General features: G+C 36.0%; 3 protein-coding genes and 1 non-coding gene across 7 annotated transcripts; 1 reads left to right on the top strand and 3 right to left on the bottom strand.

The window, feature by feature from the left end:
- Positions 1 to 333: 333 nt before the first annotated feature.
- On the bottom strand, positions 334 to 406 carry TRNAE-CUC. The gene has a single exon. It is a non-coding gene; the product is annotated as a tRNA-Glu (tRNA).
- A 156-nt stretch (positions 407 to 562) lies between these two features.
- On the bottom strand, positions 563 to 6,175 carry LOC110703946 (2-hydroxyacyl-CoA lyase-like). Its single transcript, XM_021881752.1, has 2 exons — positions 4,606 to 6,175; positions 563 to 1,251 (listed from the first exon to the last, which is right to left on the bottom strand). The coding sequence occupies exons 1-2, from the start codon at positions 5,998 to 6,000 to the stop codon at positions 937 to 939; spliced, it is 1,710 nt and encodes a 569-aa protein (XP_021737444.1). The 5' UTR covers positions 6,001 to 6,175; the 3' UTR covers positions 563 to 936.
- Positions 6,176 to 8,886: 2,711 nt separating this feature from the next.
- LOC110703937 (RNA polymerase-associated protein LEO1-like) lies at positions 8,887 to 12,126 on the top strand. Its single transcript, XM_021881740.1, has 6 exons — positions 8,887 to 9,538; positions 9,680 to 9,733; positions 10,912 to 11,147; positions 11,229 to 11,369; positions 11,734 to 11,793; positions 11,879 to 12,126. The coding sequence occupies exons 1-6, from the start codon at positions 9,280 to 9,282 to the stop codon at positions 11,954 to 11,956; spliced, it is 828 nt and encodes a 275-aa protein (XP_021737432.1). The 5' UTR covers positions 8,887 to 9,279; the 3' UTR covers positions 11,957 to 12,126.
- LOC110703919 (DNA ligase 6-like) lies at positions 11,329 to 23,751 on the bottom strand. 4 transcript variants are annotated; one of them, XM_021881719.1, is made up of 20 exons: positions 21,284 to 23,743; positions 21,065 to 21,182; positions 20,870 to 20,951; positions 19,927 to 20,029; positions 19,741 to 19,837; positions 19,565 to 19,667; positions 18,837 to 18,950; positions 18,594 to 18,641; positions 18,210 to 18,307; positions 18,055 to 18,120; positions 17,545 to 17,704; positions 17,360 to 17,467; positions 15,918 to 15,967; positions 15,105 to 15,139; positions 14,926 to 14,987; positions 14,680 to 14,841; positions 14,496 to 14,584; positions 14,153 to 14,252; positions 12,408 to 12,698; positions 11,329 to 11,416 (listed from the first exon to the last, which is right to left on the bottom strand). In XM_021881719.1, the coding sequence occupies exons 1-20, from the start codon at positions 23,532 to 23,534 to the stop codon at positions 11,375 to 11,377; spliced, it is 4,179 nt and encodes a 1,392-aa protein (XP_021737411.1). In that variant the 5' UTR covers positions 23,535 to 23,743; the 3' UTR covers positions 11,329 to 11,374. The 4 variants fall into 4 exon arrangements, 3 of the variants coding, with proteins under 3 accessions (XP_021737411.1, XP_021737421.1, XP_021737417.1); XM_021881729.1 differs by lacking the exon at positions 18,594 to 18,641; XM_021881725.1 differs by lacking the exon at positions 11,329 to 11,416 and having other exon boundaries at positions 12,215 to 12,698; positions 21,284 to 23,534.
- Between the last annotated feature and the right edge of the window lie 1,868 nt (positions 23,752 to 25,619).

Here is a 25,619-nt window from a genome sequence, read left to right as displayed (position 1 = left end):
TGAAGATGATCATGATCCTACTTCAGAGTGAAATGGATTATGGATTAACATCTCTTTTGATATGATCTTCCTTCTATATTCTATAAATAAAATTTTGTGTATGCTAGAGTTACTAGGTAGATTGGTATTAGTATATCTTATTGCATCTGTATCACTGTATGTTTTTTTAGGAAGATCTATGAAAATCAAGCTGATTTGAGCTACGTTCAATAATGTTTGTTCAGATTTTTTTTTCTATACAAAATAAATTTATGCGATATTAAGCTGATCTTTAGTTTGGAATGCAAAGATTTGGTCAATCGTGATATTCGGTAAGGCCAAAAAAAAAGGTAGTTCCGTTGCCGGGACTTGAACCCGGGTCTCTCGGGTGAGAGCCGAGTATCCTGACCAACTAGACTACAACGGATCATGTTAATAACAATTGAAGAACTTAAATTATAATTGTAGCAAAGATATTTTCAATATTGACAAAAGGGTTACTTTTCCAGAACTAAATTATTCTCAAATCGAATCAGAAATTTAATTAACCTCTAACCATTCTAACGTCTTTCGGGCATGGTACTAATTCCAGAATTTATAGGATATTAATATATTAAGGAAAAAATATATACTTGTACATGCCTACATGGCTAAACGTTAGAAAATAGAGTATAAGCCTAATAGGATAAATACAAGTATCTGCTTTGCACATCCTATTATAATCAGCAAGCACTCAGCTTGAATTCATGAATGATATACATCCCAACCTCAATTCATCGGAAAATAACATAGATTTATACTACAGTACTTATAACAACTTATTTCAACAAATATAAGCTTAGTGGTGTTTTAAAAAGTCGAAAGGGCAGTGGATGCTCAAGGCGCACTCCACACTGTACTCACATACTTACACTTAAGAAGAGGTTGTGGATTTCCGTTATATGATATGTTCGTACCTCAGTTCTTGTGTTGCATCCGTCCACTTTCTGAGCCAGCATAAGGATCGATTATGACATTTATTACAGCAGGCTTTTTCGCTGTGAAAGACTCGTCCAAGGCTGACTTCAGTTCAGCAGGATTCTTGACAAGATAACCTTTTCCACCAAAAGCTTCAATTAGAACATGATATTTTGCTTCTGGGACAAAAGAAGTTGGGGCAGGGTCTTCTTTATGAGGGCCAGTGAGCTCTTCAGGACTTCTTCGGTCACCACCATAAACACCATTGTTGTTGAAGACTATAACTATAACAGGCAACTGATATCGAACTACAGTCTGCAGAGAGGTTAAGATGAGAAATAAGATGACAGTGAAAGTTACACAACTATATTCTATAGGAAATCACTTGGCCAAAACAATTCACAAATTATGTTGAAACACAACTTGTATTAACAATTCACAAATTATGTTGAAACAAATATAATGTACTTCGTCAAATTTCTAGGAAATGAATGGGTACAACCGTACAACTTATCAGATGATGAGAATGCAGGCAGGCATTTTAGAGAATAACATGTTGATCTTGTAATAACACTACTGTGCACGACTTGTTTTGTTCTATTTTTATCATAACTTTACATGATAATATTCAGTAGGTGGTTTATGCATAATGTATTAATATGACAATGTTTACCAACACTGTCAAGTTATACTTTACACAATAATACCAACATTACCTAATGGCTTATGCTTTTCATTATGCACACAGCCTCAACAGAGTCAACAGTGGTGATCACCAAAAATTTAAAAAAAAAATGATTTTAACTAGTACATGATTCAAGATGTAATGACTGTAAGTTACTTTCACAGCATATTAAACTAAGGAAAATTTTACAAGAATAATCCAACCTTAGCCCTGTTCTCCCAAAATAACCAATCTTTCTATTAACCCTGAATAATCCCAAGTTTACTACATATTTTCTTCTACCGAGCCTATTTGACCAGTTACTTGAATTTCAGGTAACCATTTTTTTTACCCCTTAATTTTTCCCCTCCCTTCTTCCTTCTCCCCTCTTCACCTCCATTTCAAGCTTCCAGCCTTTAACAATGGCTCCCTCACTTCCCTGAACCTTCCCGCCACCACCTCACATCACTGTCAACCTAACTTGTCAACCAGCCCACCCCACTACCCCCTCCTCTCTCTATCAACCAGCCCACCACGTGCTACCCCCTTGCAATTAGCCCGCAACTCAGCCACCACAACCTCCGCCACCACTAACCCCACCCCAACCAAACCCAGACCCGAAACCCTTCCCCCACTCCTACCCAGACTCAAACCACCACCTCACCTAGCCGAAACCATTAACCCCAGCCCCACCCAGAATCCGAAACCCCAACCCCACCTACCCAGAACCCGAAACCCCAACCCCCACCATTTTCCTTCTCTTCTCTCTCTTTCTCAATTGAATTTGGGGCTGAATTGGTTGTGGTCGTAAATTGTTGATGTTGTGGGGGTTGTTTTCGGTTGTGTTGTGGGTGGTTGTTGATATTGTGGGTGTTGTTTGTGGTTGTGTTGTGGGTTGGTGTGGATCGATGTTGTGTTGAGTACTTGAGTGGCGATGTCGGTGGTCTTGAAGTGGTTGTAGGTGGTGGTCCCGTGGATGGTGTTGAGTGGTTTAGGTTGTGATAATGAAGGAAGGGAGAGGAGAGAGAAACAGGCAGGAAGGGGGAAGGAGAGAGATTTTTTCTTTTTTAATTTTCAATTAAAAATAATTTTTTTTTAAAAAAAAAATAATAATAATAATAATTTTTTTATATTAAAAATAAAAAATTGACCAATTAGGAAGTGCCACGTGGATGGTAACCGGTTGTAAAGTGTAAGGTGACCTGCTAGGGTTGCTGGAAGATTATAAATAGTAAACTTAGGATTATTAATGGTTAATCGAAAGGTTGGATTATTTTGGGAGAATGAGGCAAAAGTTGAATGATTCTTGTTAAATTTTCCTTAAACTAATGCACCGGGGGGGGGGGGGGGGGAGGCCTTAATCTCTTAACATTATGCTTACTTAGTTTTTGATAATTTAAGATGTACGTGATTAGTTTAAAGAAGGCTACAACTTACAAGTCACAAATTTTAAATGTTCAGATACATAAGATGAATTATTTAGGCAAAATAAAAAAAGAACCTTTGTTTATTGGAGCATAATCCTAAAAGACAATAAATAGTGATTTTATTTGCTCTATTAATAAAGAGAGCTTTGCCTTAAAAAAAAATAATAAAGAGAGCTACAACGTATTAGAAAAGCAGATGCCAAATTGAGGGTATACTAAAGCAGCTACAACATTTGTTGTTGTAAAGTAGTAGACCAATCTATGCCTTTTTCCAAATCAAGGGTATGGCTTACAAACTTATAAGGCCAGGAGCTTTTCACCCTTCACAAAACCCACCACAGGAGACAACCTCATGAAAACTATTAGCATTTGGGGTATGCATGGTAAACTGTCACAAATCCAACTTATCATATTTCATTTGCAAAAACAACTGATGGTGTATAAAGAGCTAAACCAATTCTAAGTAAAACATTAGATACAAACATGTCAGAGCACACAACGATCATCTACAGCACATTATAATTGCAACCCACACACAGGCTCTTTGATCTGTACACCATATTAGAGGTAAAATTGCATCTGCCCTCATGTTAGCTCTCTGAATGAACACAGGGATCAGCTGAACCAACTTGCACATATAAAAGACAGTAGAGCAAAGATACAAGGACAGAATTTCAACTTACACTTATTAGTAAACAATGCAACCAACAAAGCAAACCTATGTGAACATATGAAAATAATCCTAATCCCATTGAGATTTTAATTGATACTGGTGCTCTCAGAGCTATTCGCTGATTTAGAGACTTAAAAATTGCATGCTCACATCAGCAAATGTTTTATCCAGCATAAATAAGAAAGTTAAACATCTCTGCAATCTACTCTGGACCACTAACACAGTAACACTAGTGAAAAAAAATCAGAAGAATCATCTACCAGATGTCCAGATGACAGTGTCCCTAAGGGAGGAAAATAAAACCCCCAATACCATACAATAGCTTTGGTAATCATAATGTGAAGAGACTTGAGGATTTGAAATTTGTTGTGCACCAAACTATGGAAAGGGTAACCAAATAATTAAAAGAAAGAAAAGTCATTGCAAATCTCTCCATTGGCACATTTGATTAGGAAGGACTCAGTTGGAGACAATAAGCAAGAAGTGTATACTATGGATGTAAAAGATCAATGTCGAGCCTATCATTCAGAAACATAATTCACTTCAAAGTTCAATACTCCCAGCTTCTTAAAAAGTTTAATTTCAATCTTTCCAGCCACAGCGTAATTGATTTCTGATTCACTATAGTGAACCAAAAAATCCACAAAAGATGCTAATGCCTCTCTGTCTTTGTTAAAGCTCCAACAATAGTAATCCAATCCTATTACTATGACAAATTGATTTCTACTACTAAAAAATGGAAATTCATAGCATGATCTCAAGTAACAAAGCTACATTAGTATCATTCAACAGAAAATCATATTGCACTATCAAATAATCACATAATAAATTGCATTGCATCTAAAGATAAATAAATACCACATGATTTTAATGTACCATACAATATAAAAGGCAAATGGACATACCTCTACTTCCATAGCACTAAAACCGAAACCAGAATCTCCTTCAACAGCAACCACCAAGCGATCAGGGCAAGCCACAGCGGCCGCAATACAGTAACCTAAACCAACTCCCATAGTTCCCCAAGTACCGGCATCCAACCTCGTCCTAGGCTCCGTCTGAAGCAACACAGCTCGCCCAACATCCATAGTATTAGCCCCTTCAGACACCAACACAGGCGCAGGACTCCCAACTCCAATAATAGCATCCCTAATGATCCTCAAAGGAGTGAAAAAATTAAAGGGCACAACATCCTTAGCCAACTGACCCTCCATCCTAGACACATTATCCTTAGCCTTCTTCGAAATCGCCTCGACCCAAGGATGATTCCTCCCTAAACAAAAGGGATCATCCTTGATCACCTTATTAATCAAACCCACAACCTTCTTAGCATCCCCAACTAACCCTATATAAGGCTTCCTAAGCTCAATTTCCTCCTTACAAACATCAACCAATATAAACTTGACATCCTTAGACCATTTTGGGGGCTCCCCAAAGTGAAGCAACCAATTTAGCCTTGCCCCAACAACAAGAGCAACATCACATTGTCCAATTGCAAGCGACCTCGCCGCGGTTGCAGCCAATTCATGATTGTCTGAGATCAAACCCTTCCCCATAGGCGTGGGCAAGAAGGGCATCCCAGTACTATCAACCAACTTCCTTAATTCATCCTCGGCCCTCGAATACGCGGCCCCTTTTCCGAACACAATCAACGGCCTCTGCGCGCTCCTTAGCGCAGCCACCGCGTTTTCTACATGGGAAATGGCCGTCAAATTCGACGAATCCGATGATTCCTGTTCTTTTTTCACTTGTTCCTCCGCTTTCGCAATGAGATCCTCCGCCTCAGCCTCCGACACAGTCTGGTGGAGAACATCCGTGGGCAAGTCCAGGTAACACCCACCGGGCCGACCCAAAACGGCCCGGTTCAAAACCCGGAGAACTGCACCCGGAACTTCGGAAATGGAGGTGGGTTTAACGGATAATTTCGAAAAGGGTTCAACGGCTGAGATTTGATCAAGCTCTTGGAAATCTCCTTTACCAGAATCACGTTGATCGGATGAGCCCGAGATGAGGACCATGGGCCAGGTGTTAATGGCGGCGTTGGAGAGCCCGGCAAGCCCATGGACGCAACCCGGCCCGGAAACGGTGAGGAGAATTCCGGGTTTTCCGGTGAGGTAGCCGTAGGAAGAGGCGGCGTATCCGGCGGATTGCTCGTTGTGGAAGGCGATGAAGCGGATACCTTGGGAAACTGCACGGGTTGCGACGGAGGTTACGGGGATTCCGACGACGCCGAACATGTGGGTGACGCCAGAATGGGCGAGGGTTTTGGCGACGAGAGTGTTGCCGTCGATTTCCGCCATTGAAGGAGGTTAGTGAGGTCGGAGTTTGGGGTGGTGAGTGTGGTAGTGGATAGAGACGTGGAGTGTGGATGAGTGGAAGAAGAAATTAGGGGGAGCAAAAAATTTTGGGGGTTATATATGAGTTTGTTTTTGTAATACGCGGTTTATGAGGCTTTGGAGAGTGAAGTGAATATTTTCTTATGTTCTTACAATCATACATTCATACATGAACATGTACGAGTAGTAATCTACAAGTTATTGCAATTGAGGGCGACAAGTTTCCGATAAATGACTTATACATCAGCAACTTTTTGGTGTAGCAGGCCACACCATGTGACAGGGATTACCCGAGTTATTTTGTTAGGGGTTATCCGAGTTATTCAGTCAGGGGTTACTTGAAGGGTTCGGACAGGAGTTACTCGAGGGCTTCACTCGGTCAAGGTTACTTGAAGGGTTACTCGATCAGGGTTTACTCGAGGGGTTACTCGGTTAAGGGTTACTCAAGCTACTCAGTCAGGGGTTACTCGGTTAAGAGTTATTAAGGAGTTCAGGGGTTACTCGAGTAATTCGATTAGGGGTTACTTAAGGAGTTCGGTCATTGGTAGTTACCTGAGGGTTCAGTCAGGAGTTACTTGATGGGTTACTAAGTCAGGGGTTACTTGAGGGGTTACTCGGTCATCAGGGATTACTCGAGGGGTTACTTGGTAAGGGGTTACTCGGTCGGGAGTAATTCAAGTAACCCCTGACCGAGTAATTTGAGTAACCCCGACAACTCAAGTAACCCTGACCGAGTAACTCGAGTAACCCCGGCAACTCGAGTAACCCCTGACCGAGTAACTCGAGTAACCCCTGACCGAGTAACCCCGGCAACTCGAGTAACCCCTGCCGCACGGTACAGCAGGCCGCATACAAAAAATTGTGTTTATACATTTATACAGGGCGTTTAGTACGAGGAATAGGATAAGTATAGAGAATTGGTGAGTGGGATAAGGATAAATAATTGTAATTCCATATTAAGTATGTATTCTATGTGGAAATAAATCTGGAATAAGTGATAATATCATTAAATTACCTTTACTAATTTCCTTCTATCCTTTTTATCTCCCTAAATGAACACTCCATTTGTGGACATTTACAATGCATATGATCAAATAATCAAATATATTTGTTCTTTCTTATAATAATCAAATATATATGATCAAATATATTTATTCTTTCTTATAATATATTTGTGGACATTTACAATGCATATGAATATTCTGCATTCATTAATTTATTATAATCAAATCGAACAATAAACTAAATAACACTTAAGGACATTTTGCTAATATTGCTTCTTACAAAAAAAGAAAAAGTTTGTACATTAACATCTATAAGACCGTTTCGCTACAGATTTATATATTTGACTATAAGATTCCCCTCTTACACCGTATATACACATTTTTATTTGACTATCTTTGTAATTCATACATGAAAAAAACACACAATTGTAAACATATAACTCTTTATTGTTTTTTCTACTTCTACATAATATAAAAGAAATATGAAAAATACGGTCAATATAGAGTGCTATTCAAATGACGAGATTTGTCATTGACATTTACTACTCGTCTTAGTGGTTCCTTCTTTTTGGGTGAGGAGTGGAAATTAAATTATGAAGACAAAGTTGGCCTAAAAAAAGTTGAGATTAGGTGAACGGCACGCGAAGGAATTGAATGGGAGAAAGCGAAGTTAAAGTTGATATCATCCTCAAATCTTGGTAGTTTGGTGATGATTTGATTACTATTTTGTTGATATTTGTAATAGTTTAATAATGTTGTAATTGTATATACAAGTATCATCTTTGCCTTGGATGTAGCTTGGGTGGAGTAATTCTTTTTCATTCAAAACCGAATTTATGGAAACATAATAAGCTTAACTTTTTCTAATGGAGATTTGCATGCAACATTACTTCATAAAGCAACAGTACAACTAAATTGGACAATATAAAGAATTTATGTATGAAATTAAGGTTGTTTGTATGTTCGACAACTTGCACACAATAATTGCATGACTGGTTATATTGATTAAATCCAATCAATGTTAATCACAAGATGTATTTGTAATAGATTGAATGGTAATTGATCATATATAATTAGAGTAACATAATGATCAAAACAAGTCATTATTTTTAGTGATACAAATGATACATGCGTGTGACGCTTTATGGTCGCATAAGTCTATATATATATGCATTATAAGTTTATGTTAGATATTATGGACAATTATTAGTTTGAAACCATCTTAATTAGAAATAATATCATTTGACTATTTATTAAGGTTAGTAAGGAACAATAATATTTGGTGGTCCATATTCCATAAACAGTCTAATAACTAAAAATACTCGTAATCGATATAATTATGTCGCTCAGATCAGATTTGGGTCTTGCCTAGACAGGTCGGATCACGCTCAGCAAAATCGTTCGAGTTGATACCAAGTTCACCACCAACAATAATTATAAAATAAATCAATAATCAAATCAAACGAGGCCAAATGATTTCGTGTACATATTAGGTGTTGTTTGGTTGGAGGTAAAATACATGGGAAATTCTATTTCCTAGGAAATGGATATGACATGTGTTTGTTTGGTTGACACAAAAGTGTTAAATTAGAGGAAATAGAAATTCCAAGGGAAGTTTGAATTCCCATGAAACATGGGAAATCACTTACCAAGCCCCCCTTGGTAAGTCACATTTTCCATGATTATTGTGAGGCCTACTTGCATTATTAGCACTAATAATTTAATCTCTTTCTTTCTCTCTTCAAATTTGTTCACCTAATTAAAAAATAATCAAGCTAATTAATAAAACATAGGAAATCAATTCCTAGGAAATTTAAGTTCCCATATCTTCAACCAAACAAACAAATGTCAATTCCTAGGAAATGGACAAAGAAAATTATATGGGAAATTATTTCCCATGAAAACTCATTTCCCATATCAACCAAACAACACCTTAGTTTTGTCAAGTTTACAAATAATAAAGTATTTGAGTGAGTGGTAAGAATTAATTACAAGATCCCTTGAAATCGAAAGAAAAACTCGACCAAGTGAGTTAATTTACAATTATAGACCCGGGAAAGTGCATCATACGGGTGACCCGAATCAATACAACCCGACCCAAAATTCCTGAATAGCTAGCTGTCTTCTCTTCCCCCAAAATCTCACATAAACCCTACTCTTTCTCCTCCATCTTTCTCTCTTCCTTTGCACTTCAATTGCAGAACAAAATAAAAAAAATAATAATTAAAATTTTTAAAAAATGATAAAGAGAAGATTTTACAGAGCAGACCGCGGCGACAACGACAAGGACGACGCTTCATCGGATTCTTCATCGGATTCCGAGGTTGAAGTTCGGAGCTCCGATGAATCGGAAGAAGATGAACCAACGCACCTTGAACACGAACCCGATTCCAACGTTGAAGTTGACAATGATGCTGATAATGACGACAATGAAGATGATGATGACGATGATGTTCCTTCTCCTTCGAAACTTCAACAACCTTCTTCCTCTTCTTCTGGTTCTCTCTCTTTCTGGGTTTCTTTGAATGTTATATTTTGTTTAATTTGTAATTGGGTTTTGTTTATTGGTTTTAATTTGTAATGGGTTTTATTGGTTTTAATTTGTTATGGGTTTTTGTTTATCGGTTTTAATTTTGCAGGGTATGAGAGTGAAGATAGTTCTGCTAATGAAATTGATGCTGAATCAGGAGAAGGTAATTTACATTGTTCTTCTGTTTGTAATTTTAAGTAAATAGGATTGGTTGATAATGTGATTGATATTAATGGAAGCTAGAAAGTTTGGATTTTGATTTAGTTCTGATATGCTTGATTGTTGTGAGTTAAGTTGATTGATTAGTGAGGAAATTGGTTTTCCTGTTAATTTTCATTTTTACATGGGAAATGCCAAATTTATTAGCTAAGTTTTAAGTTATCATTTAGATGATTAGGCATTGTTTTTGGTGTAGTCGGAATAATCGAAAACAAAGGAAAAGAGAAAGAAGATTGTTTGTATTATGTTGGGCTGCTGTTGTGTGGTTTAATACTATTGAGGTAAGAATAAGCTATAGAAGTAGTATGAGAGGCTGAACTTCATTGGTGAGAGTTTGATAGTGGATTTTTAGGATGATCTTGACCATTTGCTTTTCACTGAAGTGCTTAATTTCTGCGCGGGTGCCTTGTAGAAGGTGGCATTTTGCTTGTGAGTGGCTCTATTGGATTCGCTAGTTACGTGTTATAGCTAGGTTAGGAATATAAATGATCAAAATGAGGGTAGAAGTATTGTATGGCTTCATCAGGAGTAATTTGGGGTATGATTGCAATTTGCATGGCCAGTTTAGAAATTTTGTACATAGGCCAAGCATATGTGAAATGACGGGGAGGGTTCACTATGGATGAAAAAGGTTGACTACTAACTAATGGCTTCTTAGACAGTATTTAGATATATCTATGAGTATTCGTTTTGGGAAAATAGGTGAAAGATTGCTAGGTTTATTTCATATATCAACAGCAATTATTATATTGCCTGTTTTCCCCCTGTATGTCTAGTGGTTTATTTCTTACAAGGCTTGAGATTTTTGAACTGTTTTGCTTGAATTAAAAAAGGTATGGATACACAAGCAAACTTTGAAAAAATCAAATTATGGGTTTTGAGTCCATACCATAAAAGAAAAAAAAAAAAAAAGATTAATTGTACAATAAGACAGGTAGAAAAAAGTTTTGTAGCTCCAATCCATGCCCAGGGTTTCTTGTTCTCATACCATTCCATGCTAAGTTTTACAAATGCTGCTCTTTTATTATCCATCATCTGGGTAGTTTTGTCTGATCATTAATCAGTAGTTCAGTAATATTAAAGAAACTATTCAAATTTTTAAGGAATTATGAATATTGGCAGGTTTACTTGCAAATGATGATGACAGCGGATCTGAGAAAGACGGTGACCAACTTAAGGAGAGCCTCTTATGTAACAAAGAGAGTGGTGAATTAATAGAGACACAGACTGAAGATCAATCAGCTGTGGATGATCTTCCAAGATGTGTTTTGAAAAGCAAATCAGTATTTAAGTGCAGGCTTTGTCCGAAAATTGTCTGTCTGAATGAAGAGAGTTTAAAAACTCACCTCAAATCCAAGGTTTGACATTCGACCTGAAAGATTCATAATGCTTTTTACCTGAAATATTGCTTTATTACACTCACTCTTTATTTCATTCAGAGACATTCAAGATCAGAGAAATTACTGAATGGAGGAAGATTAAGGCGTTATCTCAATAGTGACGGGGAAGAAGAAGTAATTTCTGACGATGATTGTGAGACTCATGCTGAAAGACATGCAAGGATTATTGCCCTGGCACAGGTTTGTCAATTCTCTGTCGGCAGATTTGCGACATTTCCCCCCATCCCCTACAACAACATCAATGCTTTAGTCCCAAAATGATTTCAGGTCGGCTAAGATGAATCGTTTTGAGGAATTGTACGATATAAAGATAAGGAAATAACAAAATAATCATTTGAAAGAGTTTGAAAATCCTAAGATACCCCCCCCTCAAAAAATCCCCTGCCCGGAAAAAAAGGGAAACCCAACCAATCCTCTGCCCGCTAAAAAAGAACTCCGTCCAGTTCAAATTTGCTCAGTTTTGTTCAATATTCAATAGTCCTTTCCTTTGGGCTTTGAGACATGGCAATAGTATCCTCATGAATTTCTTCACTTGTCATTTTAGGACACATCAGTGAAGAAAAGCAAAGGGCGGCAACGACAAAGGCACCGGTTAAAAAGAAAGGTGAATTGGTCTCATATGTTTTACAATGAGCTTTATATATATATGTGTGCTATCAGATTTAAAGCGTTGCTTTGTTAAACTGCAGAAGAATTCTTCAACAGTACCAGGCTCTGGACAACAGAAGGAGAACCGCGCTAAGAGGAGAAGAAAAAATGCAGATTGATCCTAGTCTGTTTCATACTTGGAGGGACTATACTCGTAGGCATTGTAGCAATTTGTTATAGCCTGTAAACTGTTGTGATATCGGATACTGTTTTTGTCATCCAAACTATACATTCCAAACACTTATAGTCTTTCGTTGGAAATTTGTTAGTAAAAATTTGTTCATGTCTTCATAAGGCTTATAACCTACTTCAGCTAAGGATTGGCAATATGATTTTTGCAACAGCAAGGCATGCTTTGAGAAAAATCAATCAAAAAAGAAGGTAAAAATACGTGCTGAGGACACAATCCGTCCTGTCATTTTGACACCCTTACCTTGTGTACATCCTAGTGTACAATAAATTAGGGGAATTGCTTTGAACTAACTAACAAAAGGAAAATATCTTGACACATACTAAATTTATGTACACAACTACACATTAAAGACGAAAAGTCTAATGAACACCACTTACATCCATTTTCCGAGTTTGAGAATGAAACATTTCGGCAGTTTCTGAAGAGGTACTGCAATCTTCTGGTTGTCTGTCCGGACGGGTACGGATGAATCTTGGAAACCTCATAGAAATACCTCGTGAAGGATGAACGATTCCTACGGCAGCCTTGTGAACAGGTGATACAGTGAGGTCTGCACCTCTTATCTCCCACACCAATTCAGCTGAAAACCACATATCAGGAACTTCATCTGTTCGGTAATACAAGGGCTTCTTGATCAAGATCTTATCTCCAGAGAGAAACTCTTTCATCTGTAGTTCATTAATTGTAAAAAATAAATATTTATTCTTCAATATAATAGATTCATATATTGAAGACTGTACAGCTACTTATGCCAAAAATCAAACCATAGCGGAAGGATCAGAAAGACAACATCATTCATTATCATCCCAGTTCCCAAAAGCACTATAGAGAGTTGATAGTCACAGTATCAGTTTTAACTGAAAGAAATAATCAAAAAAAATTCCATGAGGTGAGAACAACCCCCCCCTCCCCCCCCCCCCCCCCCCCCCCAAAAAAAAAAAAAAAAAAAAAAAAAAAGGAAAGAAATTTAAACCAGCCGGCAAGCTAGTTATCACCAAGCATTCCACATGCAACAATGATGACCTTAACATAAAAAAGATTATGCATCCAATACCAAACTAACAGGGATGGAGATTAATGCTAATCAAGTAGGAAGTGCGTCGATCCTCTTATTTTGATTTCTCAAACCAAGAGATTCATAAATCGGGAGCTAATTTCCAAGTTGACCAATGATAGATGGGTAGGAATGGCAGAACCTAAACGAGGAATTCTACAATAGCCATTAGCTGCTCAAAGTTCTCCCTTTAGGACCAATGTCTAGAGACACTCTTATATAATCAATCATTAATGCTGATACATCGTCATGTATCTAAATTAAATCGACTTAGAATTATGCATCCTATCTCCTATGTTTATCAAAAGAAAAGGTCACAATTTCATTTCTGCCCAACTCAACTTACAATGTTCATTAGTGGTATTAGTTAGTCCTTTAATACAAAGCCTCTTTTAGTTTTGCGCGGAAAAAAAGAAAGTTGTAAATTCCTTAAAACTAATGATTAAAAGTACATATCTGCATGTGGGGTTAGAGAGAGATAGAGAGAAAGAAAGTAGTTGGGAATAATTGAAGAGATAGAGAGAGAAAGTGTTAGAAATTGATGTTAAAAGTATAGAAAAGTAAAGAAAAAAAGATGACAACTCATCAAAAAGAGGGTAATAATGTCAAAAAATATAACCTTTAAATAGAAAGAGGCATTGTATTTGGTTTACCCAAAAAGGAAATGAAGCTTTGTATTAAGGGATAGAGGGAGTACTCTATTACTCACCTAACACCAAGAGTACAAGAACCTTCAAAAAGAAAAAAACCAATGATATGTGAAAGGGTGGGGGATACAAAAGGTCTATTCTCTCAGTTTCGTGACCTTCGACATTATGTGAAGCAGTCACTAACTACCTGCCATTCAGAAAGGGGACATTCTGAACGATAACTTCTAAATAAAGTAGTGTGCACCTTTCACTTCATAGTCTGTAAGTCTGCACCATCTTCAATTACTCCATACATTTTAACAAATTTCCCTCAACCCCCTCTTTCCCCAAAGGCCAAAACAGAAGGGGAAAATTTTAAAAAGTTTACTAGTAAAAACATCTTGACAAGACTTCAGCAGAACAACCCAGAACAAATTACCTCTTTGTAGAAAGCATCCGTAAATCCTGACATAACACGGCATACACTTTCAAATTCCTCTGTATCAGGATTGTAACAAGCCATAAGAAATGGACTATACCTGCAAAGATTGATTAAAAAAATGATAAAAATATATATATATATATATATATATATATATATATATATATATATATATATATATATATATATATATATATAAATCAAATAGCCAATTCATATTGATAAAGTGATATAAGCAGCACTTGGAAGTGTATCACACTGCTATCATGAACTTAAATGCCAAGGAAAAGTTGACAAGAAAGGGGTATCATGAGATGTTTTCGATGCAAAGTAGAATTACCATCCTGCCTTTCTCCCATTGCCATGCCAAGCACCAATGGGTACTAAATCAAGGGAGTCCCCCACACCATCCATATAATCTCGCTTTACCTGAGGAAAGTAATTATTGTTAAGACTTACAGGCTCAATACCGATTTTTTTATTAACATTCAACATAATGAACAGTGAAATAACCCAGAAAGCACCTTCAACCATGTATCTGCACGCTTTGAAGCAAAGTAGCCAGCATCAACATCTAGTGATTTAACCATAATTCCTTCACAAGAAGACTGGAATGCATCTTCAAGGAAAGCATTAATCTTCATCAGAGTGGCTTCACAGTCTGGATGAGCTTCATCTGCTTCCACCTGGGGAACAAGGGGCTGTTTTTAAGAATGGCCATAAAAAGGTCAAACTCGATCAATAATTCAATCAACAAATGATGCACTTACAGTTAATTCCTTTGCATATTCCAAATAACCAGGCTTATTCCCTCTAAAAAGACCGTTCATGCCTATGCATATTTCGAATTTCAGATCAATATTAAATCACACACTTTTGCCATCAGCATAATATTTATTTTCTCATTGGCACAGAAAAATGAATGATCGAAGGATAGAAAAATGCATACACTGCCGTCTCTCCCTGAGTGAGCAAGGCAACAGCCTGGATCACATAATTTATTTTCTGTCAGCACAAAATTGCATAAATCTAACACGAAAATACTTTGGAGCCAAAAAAAAATAGATTCAAGATTATCTAAAGAGAACAGACAAAATTAATCATCAATTATAAAAGGAAAAAAAAAAAAAAAAAAAAAAAAAACCTATAACTTAATATTGAGGTCAATAACTGTAATGGACCGGGCTGCCAACACCAAGCAACCACCTTTGTTGGGGTATGCAAGGCAGAATCACAGAAAGAGGGGAGACAAGGGTCAGCAGCCAAAAGTAACAGAGGGCAATTCCATGCTACATGACAAAAGTAATTAAGACTCCACTAAGAGGAAGGGCAACAAGTCCTGCAAACTGATTCTCTCTAAAGCAGCAGTAGATGACAAACTTAATTAATGTTAGGTTAACTTTTGTAATTGGTAGCTTGAGTATATAAGCAAGTAGTAAGTTGGCAGTAGGATTCATTCAGAAATTTGTGAGGAAATTGTAAGAGTTGTAGCCTCAAGTCACAAGAGAGATTGATAGCCTAAAGCTATTGTTGAGACCGTTTGTCATTATCTAATTAACAAGCTTCCATCCTTTCCATAATTCGTGTTACATTTACTGCTTGAATATTGAGGCTATAACAATAACTCCCCCAACACAGAAAGAGTATTAGAAAAAGAAGGAATGAAACTGGAAAAGACCACACAAAATATAACAGAAAACATAGAAACGAAAGGCAGAAATGAAAATACATAAACTCTAGGCAGAAAAGTCTAGATGATTACTTCTCTCCATTGACGAGCATGACATCGAACACATGGACACAGATGTCAACCTGCAATTCCGCAATTTAGGGTGAATAAAAATCATAAAATGACCAAAAGGGGGAGGGATTTGGAGTAGCTTTAAAATGTTTTTGAGGTCTGGGACATCATCAAAATCCCCATCAATCTGAAATTCGCTAACCTAATGCGAAGTATATTAGTATGAAAACTCCCCAATAACAAAAACCTTTATAAAAGACTAACAATCAAAATTCAACCAAAAAATGTCATCAGTAAACATTTTTGACTAAGGGTGGCACTGAGCATCTAACAAACTTTTAGTTTTCAAAAAGTCAGCAGAGAGTTGGACAAAAAACAACAATATACATGATCATATATTCAAATCATTGGAGTATCCAAGGAACAGCTATATACAGTAACTAGTATAAGTCCCGTGCAAATGCACGGTTTTTACAAAATCTTATTACGAATTACAACGTTTAGTTATTACTACAATAATTAATTTTAAAAATGAATTACATTACTTTACATAATAAAACTAACTTCATTATATACAATATATTATAACAATAAAATCAAGGTCAATACCCGTGCAATACATTTTTAGTCCCACACTTTGATAGGCACATGGGTAATAATTTAATTAATAATTTGTTTCATTTTTAGTGAATGGTGGAGAATTTAATTTTTGTTTTATTAGTACTATTGTTATGATTATAGTCAATGGGTATTTTTATCTAATATTCCTATAATATTAAACAAAAAAAACATTGTTATGTATAAATATATAATTTGATTTATTATTTAGGATTACATATTTGTATCATGTTTACAAAATGAGGTGCAATGTTAATAAAAATATAGATTCTTACAGCTTCATTTATTTTACTTTTCATCGAAAATTGTTGATGGGTCATTCTTGAAAATAAAATATAAAGTACAAAATATGCATATAATTAGACAAAAAAGAATAATTTAAAGTCTTATAGAAAATTTCTACTTTAATACCCAATAAAAATGGTAAGAAAGATATGAAAATATATATTGGTAGAACATATATGGAAGAAATTTGATGTCAAATATATATAGAAGTTAATATTTGGCAAAAAAAAAAAAAAAAAAAAAAAAAAACCATTTCGGCGGGAAAATTTTTAATAAGAAGATGACACGTGTCATCCAAAAGTTCGCCTTAATAGATCACTTGCATCAAGATGGAAGGATCTGGCAGGTCCATATGAAATACTACGTAGGACAAAGTGAAGGATGAATGGCAAGATATCACTTGCACTAAGTGAAGGATGAATGTGTCAACAAACTAAGTTACTGGTTCAAAAAAAGATCCTTAAGAAATGCATGTAAAGAACCCACCAACCTCCAAATACAATAGCTTTCAAGAAATAGATGGCAAAAACATTATAATACGGAGTAATAAATTGATGAACCTTTATTCTATCCAATGAAACCGAAGAAGCTTTACTGCCTCTCTCTCTCGCAGATAGTTCTTGAAAGGATATAAACTTGTTTCCATTCTTGCGATCAATTCCAACCACCTGGGACAAAAAATAATCTTTACTCAAACAGAAGACAAAAGAAATGTTGACCTTATAAGCAAGGGGCCAGGGAATACCTCCGCATCTATAATAAAAGACTCTGCAGAAGGTTTACATAAATCCTGAATAATGTGCACCAAATCTGGGAATTTTGAGGTCGTCTCATCCCCCTTTCTTGAAAAGATGCGCACAGAACCATTATCAAGTTTGTGTATTTGGGCACGTTGACCATCATACCTTTATAAATGCAGAAACATTCAGAAAGCATTCAAAATAACCTCCAGGAGTTCTATTTTCTTCTTATTCTAAACTCTCATGGTACATCACAAGTAATTACTCGAGTTCACAAAAAGTCTCAGATTGAGATAGGTCAAAGAAAATCCATGGCTCACAAAGAGCCTGAGACAGCATTTCACACTTCCACCTGGAGCATTTAATATGAGTACCATATTTGTCTCAAAAACCATATAAGTATAATATTATAGAGCATACAAGAGAACATAAGCATCAAATAATCTATGAATTCAGATATGACATGGGAGACACAAAGCAATGGCTAATGAAAAAACCAAATAAAATGAACTTACTTGTACTCACACGTGAAAGCTCTATTCTGGAATAGCTTCAGTGCTTGTGCAACCCCATTAGTTATTCTGTCATAGAATAAAGCAAAATGCCAATAAATTACAAATATAACGCGGAGAAGCATAATATAAAAGATGTATTAAAGAATGGAACTTACTTAGCAAGCATGGGCCTGATAGGAATGCCTGGTACCATAGCTAGCGCAGTAGCCGAAAACTTTATGCCTTTGCTCATAAGAGAAGGCACCAATATATTCTTCATAAAAAAGATGCAAGTCTTATCAGAAAGTATATGACAACACCTAAATGTTTTAAACTATGACAAAAGTCAAGTAAGAAATTGGATGTCACTAAGAATAGCTGAACTAAACAATAACCACATGCACACTCATCTAATGTAGCAACACAAACTTATTATCAAAAGATTGAACATTTACCATATATGTTCACAAATTAAGCAAATTGTTCAATAGAAAAAAAAAAAAAAAAAAAAAGGAAAAGAGATATGAGAAAACAGAGAATGAGCCCTCTGCACAACTTACCAAGTCTGGAAGAATATTATAAGCTTCAACAACAGCAGCAGAAAGGCCCTGCAAGCAATGACAAATCTCCGAAATAAGAATGAAAACATCTTACCTGAATTGACAATTTCACTTCTAATATCAAGTCAACACTGATGAGGGATCATTCCCATTGTTTACTACTGGCATTTATTGTGCCGCATCCCAATAACTCATACAACTAACTTCTAATATCAACAGTCAATATTGAGATAGGTGTCTGACCTGAAGCAATTCTTTTTGATTTTTTCCTGCACCATCATAACAGTTCAAAGCAACTGCTTGAGCCAATGCAGGAAGAACTGTTCTCATCATGGCTCCAATTCTTAAGTTCCTAACCTGAAAGCAGAATATTTTCAAAATATTTAACCAGACTATTTCATCTGCTGCAAAATATATATTGACCTGGGGGCCTATGCTGGCTCAATTGATGTTTAAACAATAAGCTATGTTATCATAATCATATACTACTATTCTATTCAGTTGTAGATATAGCATAAATATGTAAGAATCATCTTCAAACTGCTGACTGATTATATAATCATGAGAATCTTCTCAACCAATACGGAGAAGATGACCCAATGAAAACATGTTTTAACATATCTTTAAGCTGATTCAGATTTGTTTATAAATTATAACAGCATTTGACTTTACCCAGTCCCACCTCTTACACCACCCTTTTAGATTTACCGAAAAAGCAAGCAATCTAATATTGCATTGCATAAGATGCCCAAAAGGGAAGCTGGTAAGAGATGAGAAAGTCCAAGACAAATAATCATTAACACCAAGCTAATCAGGAGTTGAAAAATGATCAGGTGGTCAAGCCCGCTGTCAAATCTAAATGATCAGGTGGTCAAGCCCGCTGTCAAATCTCAAAAAAGAATACAGAAAGACTAGAAGCTGTCAGCTTCTCCATATAAGCGTATGTAAAGAGAGTTTCTTTCATAACTCACCAAGGTTCTGACAAGAAACTTCATTTCCTTCTCTCTGCAAGATCGCATCATACCTACAATAAGGCCTTTTCTCCTACCCATGCTTCCACTGCCTGTCTGTATGCTGACCATATATAGGCACATACTAACATCATACCTTGAGCTAAAGATGTAAATGAACCAGATATCAATCTTACCTAATTTTCTGAAGTACAGAATATACTTCTCGTATCAAAAGGGGTGAAGGAGGAAGAAGTAGTGATTGTGATTGCCGACATTCCTGTGCAACATCACCTATTAAAATATAATATCACTATACCGTGCACATAATTATTATGCACAAAGATTAATCATAATAAGACAGATTATTGAGTAGCACATACCAAGATCACCAAGATTGTTGTACCTTTCTCTAATCTTAGCTCTATTGGTTCCACATGCCTCTTCAAGAGCAGATGCAACCAAACTCCCGCCGATGTTTAATTCCTACATTTACATTAAAGAAACAAAATCTGAGGCATTTAAATCATAACAGCTTGTTTCCTTTTGCCCAAATCCAAAAGACCAACACCATCCAAATCACATGGCAGAGTTGTTTCAGACACGAAATGAAAGCATTTCAATCAGCAACCTACATAGTTATCAACTTATCATAAACATAATTTCCAATTAAAGCCAATAGATGGCAGGTTTTAAAAGATTGGAAAGCCTCACCTTCTCAAGCATAATATCATTATTTGTTTTGCAGAAATCTTCAAATACTCAGAACTACTCATCAAACAATTGACGAAAAAATGTCCAGAGCAGTTTATTTTGTTTTATAGACCTTCAAGTCTTCAACTACTACCAGTTTAAATCACTTAGTTTCCATTTTCGCTTCTCACTTTAGTCATTCCCAGATTCTCCCTTCTTCTATAAGTAAAAGACATTATTCTGTTTCAAAAGAATTATTTCATAAACATTCTCTCTTTATTATTTAAAGGAACTCTTGCAAACAATCATAATTAATCTACTCCGTATTATTTAAGCCCTCTCTAAAAACTGTATTTTTTTTTAGGGGTAAGAAACTAAGAGCATATATCAAATAAACCTAGACCACTCCAGACCCTGCTTCAAAGATCCAAACTGATTGGTGGTGGTGGTTGTTTTCATTTACAGGAATACCTTCTCTAATTAAGTCATTTATTAAGTCATACAAATTTTTTTTGAAAGGCTAAGCAAATTGTTACTAGAAAGAAATTGAGAATATCACTCTGTATGTAGTATTACAAAGAAATATCATTTACAGATATAAAGCAATTTATATAAAGCAAGTAGTTCACCAACCATATTCTCATGGTCAGCCGCAATCTTATTTGTGCAGAGATAAATAGCAGGTAGGACATCCTCTGGAGACAAAACCAGCAAACTGCATACAAATAAATGAAAACTTTGAACTTGCAAACTATCTATTTCAAAAGACAAGATACCCGATGGAAGAAAAAGAACTATATATAACTGATACACAACATAGCACAAAACCTTCTAAACATATTGGAAAGCATAGAGGTAGCTTTAATTTTTCCCTTTTCACCTTCAACAATATCAAAAGTCCGTGCCAAGTGTAAATATGGAGCAGGCTGACCTTGCTTCCAGCAAGCTACACGAAGTGCACATGAATTTAGCACACACAGCCCAGGAAAAGAAACAGAAGCAAACCAGACTGCAAGAATTAAAAAAATAAGTGAAATTAAGGCCAACCATGTTCTATTGGAGAATACTTCTCTGGTGGCAGTGATACATAGTTAACAGCAATATTGTCAACCAATGAATCTTGTGCCGATTGATAGATCTTGTTGCCAGTTTCAGACCTTTCTTTCCCTTGGCAAGAGAGGCTCTCATCCGGAACTTCACAAGGTAGCAATTTGCTATTAACATCTATACTTTTCTGATTACCACCAAGGTGAGCTTCAGAATTATTGTAATACATGTCTAGTGCCAAGCCAACATTTCCTTCAGCCTTTTGTAACAGCTCAGCAGCAAAGTTTTTCATTGATTCACTACCATCAATGATCTGAATAAATTGTGCCAGCTCTTCCTTATAACATACAGCTGAATGTTCAGAAGATAAATTCGTGTCTTCAGTACTTGTCCCAGACAGGGGACCAGCAATGCTTCCCTGACAAACACTGGTATTTTTACTAAAAAACTTGGTTATTGTAGATTGTTTTATGCCACCAGATTCAAGATTTGAGTTAATTTTCCCTTTCTTACTCTTCTTATTTTCAGAATTTTTCTTTCTTTTTCCAGGAGAAACACTGCTTGCAACTGACTGCTTCAATGGAAGAAACTTGGCCTTTTGATTAGGTGACTTCACCAGTGTCTGCAAACTGTTATCAACAGAGCAAGGATTATGAAATGTTGTGGATTGACTTTCTAAGTTTGACAATGATGAAGGGAAAAGTTTGACAATCTGCTCATAAAATTCTGTTTCATGTTCATAAAAATGAGAAACTGCATCAACAATATTTCTTCCATATGTTTTGATAAGTTCTAGCATCTGATCTACAGAAACCCATGTAGGCAAACAATCCCGAAGCTCTTGCATGATCTCCTCCTTTTCCTTATCACTCAAAGAGGCTACAATTTGTGAACCAGGATCATCCATAGGATCTACGGGACACACGGAACCAGAGTCAATTTTATGTTCGTAATCCAATGTGGACACGTCAAACTCCTCTTTGAAATGTTCTACACCTTTGTCCAACTCGGTCAATGGATCATCTACCTTGACCTTCGCTTTTCCCTGAGGTGCACGGTAAAAACCCATCAAAAATTCATGTTTATTAGCCATCTCATCCACCAATCCTGCAAAATGCTTTTGCATTTTAATAGCATGTTTACTGTCCACATTCTCAACATCAGAGCCAACAGTAGGAAGTACACGCTTTGGCTTCAAAAACCTCACATATTCTCTAAGCTCATTGTAGTTCGAATGCTCACTGTAAGGCACCAGATGAATCTCAAACGAATCTTTCGTCCTAACTGCAAACTTATTTCTCTTCACTTCATAAGTCCACCCAGTAGGAACAAATCCCACAACCTTCTTATAATCCTTCTCAACCATAATTTCACTCATCTTCACAAAATTAGGCCGAAAATACGGCCAAGTCTCACCCAACACATTCCACCCAACAACATGAACATCACTAGCCGACTCATCCTCCGTAAACACCCCTTCATCCTCATAACCTAAAGCGCGCAAAATCCCCATTTTCCTACTATCTACATGTATCTTACAACCACACCTACGCGAAATTTCCAACAAAATCCTCTCTTTTCCAATAACATAAGTTGCAACAAGAAACAAAACATTCTTCCCATCATCCCTATTCTCACTCCTAATCCTATCTATCACACTAACTACATAATCAATCGATTCCTCTTGCAAAGGAAACAAAAATTTAGGGTCACAATACGTCGTATCGAGAAAAACAGCATCACAACCAACAAATTCACTCAATTTAGGCATCAATTTCGTATCATCACAAAACCTAAAATCACCCGTATGAACATAACGCTCAAATTTCCCACCATTAACAGGAACCTTAAACAAAAATTGAACAGCACCAGGACAATGATTAGCATCAATTAGGGTTACCTCACAATCATCGATAACCACGGTATCGTCAATCGGTAAACCAACAACAAATGACGCCGAAACACCGAGAACTTTAACAACGAGACGAGCTGTGGTTTCCGAGCAAAAGACGATGCCGCGAGACCAAGTTGAAGTGAGTCCGGTGTAGTGATCGGAGTGAAAGTGTGAGAGAAAGTAGGAGAGAGAAAATTCGCCGGAGTTTCGGAAACCATCGACGATGAAGCGGGTTTTGGGGATGAGTTTTGAGGGTGGGAAATTGGCGGGAAATGGTGGAAGAGATGATGGAAGAGGATTTTGCGATTGAAGGAAGAGTTCGGAGGAATTTAGGGTTAGGGTTTTGGAGGTTGACATGGTGGTTTAAATGGCGGATTTAATGGTGGTTCTAATGGCGGTTTTGTCGGAGCATTTTTGGAAGGGAAGGTGTTGGTTGAAATGGTGGTGGAAAATAAAAATTAAGGATTTGTGCGCCAAAAGAAGTTACTGTGGTTGAACCAGGAATTCGATTACAATGAAGATATAAATTGTCCATATTTTCTGGGCCAAATGGCCATTGGGCCGGATAATTTGCATCATTATGTCATTAACCCTACTACTAAGATTCAAATATAGTCACAAGACTCACAAGTTCACAATTCACAACTCATCACATTTCATAAGGTTGATATTGAGTTATACGTGAGTACTATGGAGACATGGAGTACATAGCTTATATTAAAAAAAATTCCAAAGTTGAGATTATTTAAAGAAAATCGGTCAAAGTGAATTATTAAAAACAATTTTTCCTAAATAAAACATGAGAAAACGATTAGATATAGGAAGATGATGAAGCCTTGATTTTATGCCACCTCAATTCTTATGATGCTATGGGTCGTTAAACACAATGTTAGAGTTATTGAGTCTAATCAACATGGAAAATTTGAGGTTTATTACAAATAACAATTGACAATAACACCAATTTATCAACTGGCCTAAAACTAATTAGTATAGAATGGAGGTAATATCTCATATAAGCATGGTTTGACTTTAGGTATGAGTCATGAGTACTAATATAGTTCATACAAAAAAAAATAAAAATAAAAATAAAAATAATACAATGAATGAACTAAAAGTACCTACATATTACAAATAAGGAGGACCGCCTAAGAACAATGTTTTATTAATGTTTGAACATACTTGTTCAAACATGGTACTCCGTATGAAATACAATATGATTATCCTACCTCATCTTTTTTGACGAGGTGATTAATATTAAGAAGCTGAGCACCTAAATCCCAATCATATAAAAAACACTACGCAGGGTGCAGATCACTAGCATTTTCCTTGTATACAAAATAAAGTAGTTACATTTTTATTACATTGATAATGACCCTGTTTGGTGGTAGCGTTTGAGGTAGCGGTTAACGTTTTGACTAGTCAAACCATTACTAAAAAAATTTGAGAGTGTTTGGCAAGGTAATGGTTCTAGTAGCGGTTAGCGATAAAGGAACCGTTTAGGTAGCTTTTTTCAAACGTTAAAAATAGTAGCGTTTATGTTTGACAATTTTTTTAATTATTTTTTAAACAATATTTATATGAATTTTAATATATTTTAGTATTGCAACCGCTACTTTTGCCAAACACTCATACTCTCAACTGTTACTTTGACAGCTAACCTCTACCCACTACTATTTGACAACTACTCGCTACCTTAATAGCTACTCGCTAATCGACCGCTAAAAGCTACCCGCTATCGCTACTTTTACCAAACAGGACCAATATATACTTGTACATTTAAACATAATTTAAAAAATAGTACGAATAATATTAAATAATGATACTAATAATTCATGAAACTTATTATTTACTACGTTACTTGTACTTGAACTGTGGAATGATATATAGGTACTCGTGACGCGACAACGGGAAACATATCTATATTATCATAAAAAATATAATATAAAGTTTTTATGTATATATTGATCTTATATGAATATGTAAGGGCATATTAGTAGAGTGTATGATTCCAAAGAAGCTCAACCGAAGCTGCGATATCGACTTCTCACCGGCTTAATCTATCGATCATGTGCTGTGTGACATCCTACCTCCTTTCCGAATGTACGAATAATTCCTTCTTCTCATCATACATTCTCTATTTTACATACTGACATATATAATTGTTTTTAATAATGTTAGTACAATTATGTTTGGTGATCAGTATTGTATAAGATTTTTTAGATTTATTTATTTAATGACTACACATTATGACTACGTAATCTTTGGTACATTATTATCATGACTAATAAATATCCAAGAAGCAGGGATCGATGTAATAATTCACTAGTTGTTTTTTTTATTAAATTATTCAAGATAATTATATTTATCGTGATATATCCTAAGAGAGTAAGAGTACATAATTTGTTCAATTTTTGAAATTGTTACTACTTACTCGATCTGCAT

Source organism: Chenopodium quinoa, unplaced genomic scaffold (genome assembly GCF_001683475.1).
Source record: "Chenopodium quinoa cultivar QQ74 unplaced genomic scaffold, ASM168347v1, whole genome shotgun sequence".
Classification (NCBI taxonomy): domain Eukaryota; kingdom Viridiplantae; phylum Streptophyta; class Magnoliopsida; order Caryophyllales; family Amaranthaceae; genus Chenopodium; species Chenopodium quinoa.
Note: the sequence above shows the minus strand (reverse complement) of the source record. Positions and strands in the feature narration are given on the sequence as shown.

Excerpts from the sequence above, each read along its gene's own strand:
- LOC110703946 (XM_021881752.1), bottom strand. The coding sequence starts at position 6,000 with ATGGCGGAAATCGACGGCAACACTCTCGTCGCCAAAACCCTCGCCCAT. Across the intron at positions 1,252-4,605 it reads TTAGTGCTATGGAAGTAGAG|ACTGTAGTTCGATATCAGTT; the intron begins GTATGTCCATTT and ends ACCTCTCTGCAG.
- LOC110703937 (XM_021881740.1), top strand. The coding sequence starts at position 9,280 with ATGATAAAGAGAAGATTTTACAGAGCAGACCGCGGCGACAACGACAAG. Across the intron at positions 9,539-9,679 it reads ACCTTCTTCCTCTTCTTCTG|GGTATGAGAGTGAAGATAGT; the intron begins GTTCTCTCTCTT and ends TTAATTTTGCAG. Across the intron at positions 9,734-10,911 it reads TGATGCTGAATCAGGAGAAG|GTTTACTTGCAAATGATGAT; the intron begins GTAATTTACATT and ends GAATATTGGCAG.
- LOC110703919 (XM_021881719.1), bottom strand. The coding sequence starts at position 23,534 with ATGTCAACCTCCAAAACCCTAACCCTAAATTCCTCCGAACTCTTCCTT. Across the intron at positions 17,468-17,544 it reads CTTTTATTATAGATGCGGAG|GTGGTTGGAATTGATCGCAA; the intron begins GTATTCCCTGGC and ends TTTTTGTCCCAG. Across the intron at positions 14,842-14,925 it reads AATATGCAAAGGAATTAACT|GTGGAAGCAGATGAAGCTCA; the intron begins GTAAGTGCATCA and ends CTTGTTCCCCAG.